The sequence below is a fragment of the Nicotiana tabacum genome, chromosome 10 (assembly GCF_000715075.1).
Source record: "Nicotiana tabacum cultivar K326 chromosome 10, ASM71507v2, whole genome shotgun sequence".
NCBI classification, from domain to species: Eukaryota; Viridiplantae; Streptophyta; class Magnoliopsida; order Solanales; family Solanaceae; genus Nicotiana; species Nicotiana tabacum.
In genome coordinates this window covers 19051185-19059529 of record NC_134089.1, presented here as the reverse complement: position 1 = coordinate 19059529, position 8345 = coordinate 19051185, and the positions used below count along the sequence as shown (strand labels likewise).

Genomic DNA, 8345 nt, shown 5'->3' with positions numbered 1-8345 from the left:
ATTGGTGCTCGGTAGGTATGGCCTGGGTCCAGTCATGGCCCTCCAGTTTGGATCGTGACAAACTTGGTATTAGAGCAAGTGTGTCCTAGGGGTTGTCTATGAGCCGTGTCTAGTAGAGTCTTGATTATGGATGTGTAGCGCGCCCCATTTATAATCAGGAGGCTACATGACATCTAGGGTTGTTACCTTCTTCCTGAATCTAGATATATCTCAAAACTAGTTAACTATAGTGAAATACTACTAATAATTCTAGTTAAACAAAGTGACATGTGTTAGATTGTTTAATGGCCGGGTGTATACATTCGGTGCGGGTAAGTTTTTTCGTTGTCTTATCCATTAACTATTACTTACAAAAAGATATTTTTTTTAAATTCTGTAAATTATTTATAAGTTAGCTGATTGTTTAATATTAACCATCAATGACGAAAATTAAATGGTGATGCCTTATGATAATTTTCATAATATTCATGAATATTATAGAGGCCATTACTTTAGAAGCTATATTAACCGAATTCTCATCTCTACCATCTTTGCTCCTTTCTTCACGCTACTCTCCTTACATTTAAATCAAACAAAAACAAGATTTCTAGAGGAAGAGAACCACTTCCAATATTGCTGCTGCCGTTGTCATTGTCAATAGTCATTGTAAAAAGCAAATGTCAAAGGCTCAAATCTTTTTAGCACCACCAATTTTTTTGGTGTTTTTCAACTTATTAATCTTCATTTCCTCAACGGAAGCAGCATCAATATCCTTTGATTGGGTTCAACAAGAATTTCTCAAGGCTCACAATGATTTAAGAAGCAGTGTTGGTGTTCCTCCTTTGCAATGGGATGCTAATTTAGCCTCTTTTGCACTTGATTGGGCTACTCAGCGTAAGCAGGATTGTAATTACAGGTAAGAAAAATATAGCTCGTGAGCAAATAATATTTAAAATCAGTTCATGAATGACCTGCTTGTATCCTAAATCCCTTTCCAACGAGGGCGATCAAGAAAGTCAGGGGCCTCATAGTATTTCGCATTATCTCTTCGAATTTTCAGAGAAATTTTAAGACTTTCGTAGTACTTTTCCCAAGCTTGCCGAGGAAAAGAAAAAAAACAAAGAAAGGCACCGTCCAACCATTTTTTTTTTAATGTGAGCGCACCACTTTAGGGTATCTTTGCACGGCTAGCTCCCTTAGATCATTGGCTACCAGAAAAACTAGAACTCAGGAATATCAATATGGTTAGGGATCATTAAGGAGTAAATTTTATGGGTGGTCATTCAATTTTGTATTCGCTATGCAAAAGTCACTTTTCTTCTTTGTTACGTAAAAAATCATTCAACTTTCTATTTAATACCTAAAAGTCACTTTTCTTTCTTTTGTTAGCCAGATTTTATAATACTTTTATTTGAAAAGTCTATTATGCCATTGACATTATAAATCATCTCATTTATGTAATACATTCTATATTATATACTATATAATATAGTTTTACCTAGATAATTTACGTATAATTTGGGTAACTTAAATTATTTATTTATTATTTTTGTAGTATATCTATACATTTCATTTTTTTTCATGGCACTCAATTTGTTTAATCATATTTAAACATGAGCATATTTTAAATATAAAAACGATAAAAAAAATAGTTACTATTTATTTGAAGTAATAACAAACAAATTTGTTTAACAAATGATTTTTTTTTATAGTCAATAAAATTTTTAAAAGGTTTCAAAGATAGTTATGTTTAATACTAAATTTTTTAAAGCTTATCTATTAACATTATTTATTTGAAACTATTAATTTAATGTGTCATTGTGCTAAATGTGGGTATTTTATTTATTGGATTAATGAGTATGGCTTGGCTGATAAATCAGTGAGCTTTAATTTTATATTTTTCATTAAAAATATTTCGTTAAGCATGATTAAGAACGTGGACTTGAGATTTGTTCACGGTAATATTACTGATAAATTTAATAATGCTACTTATATATTTCAAAAATTAACATTAAGAAAAAATTAAATATACGAATACATTACAAAAATAATATCAAGTTTTTTTAATTATAAGTAAAATACATGGGTAAAAATATATTATATAACATATAATATAAAAGGTATTACCTAAATGAGATGATTTATTATGTTAAGGGAATAATAGACTTTTCAGATGAAAGATTTGTAAAATCTGATCAAAATGATATTGTGATAACTAGAGCATAGTAAAATAATATTTGTGTAACAAAAGAAAGAAAAATGACTTTTGGGTAATAAACATAAAATTAAATAATTTTTACGTAACAAAAGAAAGAAAAATAATTTTTGGATAATGAATACAAAGTTGAATGACCACCCATGAAATTTAGTCGATCATTAAGTTACGGTCCTTAGCCTATTGAAATATAACTCGTCCAACATTTTCAAGTTTAGACGGACGGGAGAGAACATGTATTCATTGGTGGGATCAATTAAGGCATAATCATCTAAGTTAGCTCATCTAATAACTTGGGTCAATTTGGACAGTCTAGTAGTACAAATCGACACAAAAGAAAATTTATCAAAACATTAAAAAAAAAAAGTTGTTTCAGTTGGTTAAATATAGTAATGATAAATAAAAGGAAAAAGTACTTTTGTTAGCTAAATTTGGTAGTTAAATAAATTGTAAAATAATAAATAAACAATTGAAAAAATAATATTGAGTCGGACAAATTGGATCATGACACATTATATTGTTTAGCCTAATTGATCAGCTCATCTTGACACAGGCAAATTCTAGGCACTCAACACACTTCTTAATTCATCCCAATTTTTAGTCAGGTACCTGGACAGTGACTGATCTACATGGTCTCTTGTGGTCAAGATTTAGTAAATTTATGTAGGTAATTATAAAAATATTTAAATAAATATTGAGTGAGCACCCACGATTAAGTTTTTTTTCCTTTCTATCGGAATTTATATTGTCAAGCACCCATAATTTTAAAATTCCTGATTCGCTATTGTACCTAGATTTAGCCTTATCCGTCCATTTGACCAGGGGCGCATCTAGAATAGAAGCTAAGGAGAACGACTAAATATATTTATCTACTTTCATAAATTATTTAATTATATCCTCCGTTGTACTATCTACCTCTTAAAGCCCCTACCATTATACTTTAGGCCAGATATGTCTTTATTTTGGACGGAATGACACATGTCACTACCAGATTAAATTGATCCGTACTTTTTTTAACCGGATACACTTTAAAAGAAGGAATCTTTACATTCCTATACCATATAGGAAACCTTATTACCCTCAATGTTTAAGGTTTGATATAATTACATTTAGTATACCAAATTACCAATTCTATACTGTAATGTATTTTAAGGGTACAATTAATGCATCGTATATCCCTCCTTAATTCAAGGTACCGTATATCCCACCCTCCCACGTTTCTCTCTCCCAAACCCTCACCCTCACCCACATTTTACTCAAACACACGTTCTTTTTTACCCCTTTTGCCTCTTCTAAAACCACAGAAACATCGTTAACCCACCATTAAAGTTCAATTTTAAATTTTTTTCGTCTACATTCAGTGAAAAAAATGCTATGTCTATTACGCCAAAACCCCACGCCCTACACTGGAAAGGGGTCTCTGTTGGCAGCCTCAGGTTACAAAAACTTCATAAATGACAATGTCTTTTACTGCAGAGTAACTTTTAGTATGTACTTCTGTTTCATGCAAACCAATTGACTTAGTTGGCTAGTCAAGATCTGAAGAGCACCTTGTTTTCAACTTTTTTTTTTTTTAATTTAATCTATAACCACCGACTCCTTTTTGGTTATTTGCCATTTGTTTAACTAGAAAGAATTTCCCTGGCAATTGTTTTTGTTTTTATCTCTTTAGGGGTGTAGATGTTGATTTTTAAAGTTAAAACGGATTTTCGACATAATTGCATTTTTTGCAGAAGATTTGTAGAAATTTTAGTCGTTTTTGATTTGTGAAATAGAAAACAAAGCATCTACAATCATAATACAAATAATCTACAATTTATCTACAAAATATCTACAAATTGGGTACATTGAATTTTAATATTCCAATTCCCATTCAATTGTAGCTTAATTGGTATTTCCGACATAATTGCGTTTTTTGAAGAAGATTTCATAGAAGTTTTAGTCGTTTTGGATTTGTGAAAACAGAAAACAATGCATCTACAATCAGAATACAAATAATCTACAATTTATCAACAAAATATCTACAAACTGGGTACATTGAATTTTAATATCCCAATTCCCATTTCAATTGTAGCATAATTGGGATTTTCGACATAATTGCATTTTTTGCAGAAGGTTTGTAGAAGTTTTAGTCGTTTTTTATTTGTGAAAACAGAAAACAAAGCATCTACAATCAGAATACAAATAATCTACAATTTATCTACAAAATGGGTACACTGAATTTTGATATCCCAATTCCCATTCGATTGTAGATTAATTAGAATTTTCGACATAATTACGTTTTTTGCAAAAGATTTGTAGAAGTTTTAGTCGTTTTTGATTTGTGAAAACAAAAAACAAAGTATCTACAATCATAATACAAATAATCTACAATTCATCTATAAAATATCTACAAACTAGGTATATTGAATTTAATATCTCAATTCCCTTTCGATTGTAGTTTAATTGGAATTTTCGACTAGACATAATCTTAAAGATTCATTATAGTATTCTCAATTATAGATTGAGGGAAATATGTTAGAAAGCTACATCAACTACTTTGTCGAGTTTGAAAAATACCACCTAGGACATCAACTATTAGATTTGTCAACTTATTATTTTTCATGGAAAAAAATATAACGATATTTTCAGCTACAAGTTTAAGTGAGACTATAAGCAGAAAGATTAGGTGAAAATAGGAACAAATTTCAAAAGCCGGTTTCATACTCTATCTCTCTGATTATTCACGTCATTTGATCTTTCAAAGAGAAAAAAAATAATTAGAAGTATCTAAATAAGAAATTTTAATGCTACAATGATTCCTTATTTAATGAAATATCTGGAAGAATATTTACTTCCATAATTGTAGCGCGCCTAAATAAGAATATCTGAATGAATATTTAGAATAAATACGAAACTATGCATATTTTTTGATAATAAGGTTGAGCAACTAAAAAGTCCACAACCCTACCCAAAAGTCCACCCCACAGCTCTTCTCTCTCCTCTTTAAATCCTTCGCCGGAATCTCCATAGTGACTGTCGAAACTAGAATAAGATTTTCCAGCATATCTTAGATTTTATGTACTAGGAACTTGCGTCTTCTAAAGCAGATAGAATATCATAAGGAAGTCATACATATTCTTGCCTCTGAAATTGTTTCTTGAGATATATCATATAAAGGATCGTGTGAAAGCATAATAAATTTGAAACATCTTCATGTTTCTTGAATTTTACTGGTGGTCCATTTCCCAATAGTTTGGTTGAATCACAAGAACAGGATGATGACTTTTGAATCAGCTTGTTTAAAAGGATTTCAATTGATAACTTCACCCAAGTTCTGAAAGTTAGAGATCTGAAAGTTTCGAGTACATTGCTCGTCGGAAAAATTTATTTTTGTTTAGATTCACCAAAATCTGGAATCAAAATTTTCAGATCTCCGACCTCTTGTATGTATTTCTCCAGATCTGTATGTAAATGTGTTTGTAGGTATAGAGAAAGGAAAAGAGAAGGTGCGAGGTGACAACTTTGAAGGTTCTCCATGGTTTACGACAAGTTCGCCGGTGGATATTCCGACCATGGTTACAACAGTGAGGTGAGGGAGAAGAAAGGAGGAAAAGAGGAGAGAGAAGAGCAGTGGGGTGGACTTTTGGGTCGGGTAGTGGATTTTTTTAAAAGTGTATCTGGTTAAAAAAAAGGACGGGTCAACTTAATCTGAAAAGACACGTGTCATTCCGTCCAAAATAAGGACATATCTGGTCCAAAGTATAACGTTAGGGGCTTTAAGAGTTGGATAGTATAACGGAAGATATAATTAAACAATTTATGAAAGTAGAGTGATATATTTGACCATTTTCCATAGAAGCTATGAGTTCATCTAAATCTATAGTTTCGTATAAAACCCTGTATATCTATCAAAAAACTCACTAAATATGTACAAATGATAGATTTTAAACTTATTAAATTAGATACAATGTGGTGTAACTCTTGAATCTAAACACATAAAGTTCAAATCCTAAATTCGTCTTCATAAATTTACATTTACAGGCAACATTCAACCGGGCCATATGGAGAGAACATCTTCTGGCAACTATACAAAGAGACACCTCCAACTGGTGTAGTGCAAAAATGGTTCTCAGAAAAGAAGTTTTTTGATGAGGTAAATAATGTTTGCAAATGCCAACCTGAAAAGCAAGGATGTGAATGTGGGCATTACTTGAATGTTGTATGGAAAACTACAAAGAAAGTTGGATGCAGTGGCTTCGTTTATTGCAGTGATCAAAAGGGTGTTTATATTGTCTGCTCATATGATCCTATTGGCAATGTTAAAGGTGTCAACCCTTTGAATCCTAGTGATCTAACAACTAACTCCACCAACCCCTTGAAGTAGTTAACACCCGTTAGGTGTTAACCCTTCAGTTTTTGATGTAATTAATTTTGGTATACGTTGGATCAATACTAATTTTGATTTTGTAATCACATTGTAAGGATCAATAAATGGAAATTGGGTTATTTATAGTCATTAAGTAGGCGGATTGGATATTATACATGCCAAACGAGATCTTTACACGGCCGGATTTTTTTCTAATCGGTATACATAAATTATACAATATTATATATAAGGTAAATTATATATTATATCCGCGAACTATTTTTAGCTTAAGTGATTGGGATGAACATGTATTTAGGCCAAATTCCCTTGGATTGATTGTATAAGTCCAATATATATATATGGATTTAATAAATCAATTGGGGTAAGCCCATTTAGTTGGAATACAAATTGATAAACCAACTTTGTTAAAACCCAAGATATCATTTAGTCCTAAATGCCCAATTTGGTGTCACATTTCAAATGACGTGACATACCAAGTCAAACAAAAGAGTCAATAAGATTAAGGACATGCCAAAATAACATGACATGCTAAGTCAAATCTAATGTGACATGTTCTAACTAATCAAATGTGGCATTGTTATTACTTCAATCTATAATTGGCCGATGATTCAAGTCAACCAATCAAATCAAAGGAATGGAGGTTGTCCTTGTCAAAATTTTTTGCTCCCATAGCTATATATAAGGGTCTTCATAGCTCAAAAATGCACCATATATCCATAACAAGAAGTAGGGGTGTACATAGGTCTTGTTGGTTCGGATTTTTCAATTACCAAACCAAACCAATTGTGTCGGGTTATTAAATCTAAAGACCAAACCAAACCAATAAAACTCGAATTTTTCACTCTCGATTTTTCTCGGGTTTTCTCGGATTTTCAGATTTTTCGGGTTTTTTCGAGATTTTTTCCTGTAAAATCTTCGTAGAACAAAACATATAAATTGTGCTCAAAATATTTCTTTAATCCTAGTAAGATACAACTATATAAAGTATTTTCCAAGAAAATAATACAAAATATGAGATGTGTCATGACATTATCCTAAAATATTCAATAATAAAGACAATAAAATTATGTAATATAAATATTGCTAATTAAAAAGCCATAATAAAAATAAACATAATCTAAAAGTACTAAGTCATGCTAAAATAAATAGACTAATAAGGGAGCATTAATTACATGACTAAACACTAAAGAAATAAATAAAAACAGGTTATGCATTTTTATCTAAATTATTGCAAAACAAAGTTGAAAAGGGTAGACAATAAGCCAGCTGTGGTAACTGGGAAAGGGTCGTCAAGCGCTGTCACAGTGAAACCAGATAAAGCTAAAGTGGTGGTATCAGGGGTTGTAATATAAACCTGTTGTGGTCGTGAATGGTGTTCGCACAGAGCCTGTTATTATAAAACCAGTAACTCAGCTCCCAGTGATCAACAACAAAACGGTCTCGTGGAATTATGAACGAGTGACAGTAACTTACCAGGGAAAAGAGGTTAAAGAAGAAGTGTGTGAGACCCATGGTTTGACTCGATCGAGGAGATGCTTCGCCCCCGAAGAGTTGAGAAAAGCTAAAACTTCCAAAGACAACCCAGTGTTGGTAAAGAAAGTTGTGTCCGAGGAAGAAGTAGAGGAATTTTTGAAAAAGATGAAAGTGCAAGACTATTCCATTGTGGAGCAGTTGAGGAAAACACCGGCTCATATTTCATTATTATCATTGTTGATCCATTCCGACGAGCACCACCGGGCTTTGATGAAGATCTTAAATGAGGCTCATGTTCCTGGCAAAATC

General features: G+C 31.7%; 1 protein-coding gene across 1 annotated transcript; it reads left to right on the top strand.

Moving 5' to 3' along the window:
• Positions 1-600: 600 nt before the first annotated feature.
• Positions 601-6692, top strand: LOC107786546 (pathogenesis-related protein 1-like). The gene is made up of 2 exons (XM_016608031.2): positions 601-895; positions 6218-6692. Exons 1-2 carry the CDS (start codon positions 657-659, stop codon positions 6558-6560), a joined length of 582 nt encoding a protein of 193 aa, XP_016463517.1. The 5' UTR covers positions 601-656; the 3' UTR covers positions 6561-6692.
• The last annotated feature ends 1653 nt before the right edge of the window (positions 6693-8345 follow it).

What these genes read in the sequence shown, in the direction of transcription:
- LOC107786546 (XM_016608031.2), top strand. Translation starts at nt 657, where the DNA reads ATGTCAAAGGCTCAAATCTTTTTAGCACCACCAATTTTTTTGGTGTTT. An exon ending in AAGCAGGATTGTAATTACAG is followed by an intron (nt 896 to 6,217) that starts GTAAGAAAAATA and finishes TTACATTTACAG; the next exon opens with GCAACATTCAACCGGGCCAT.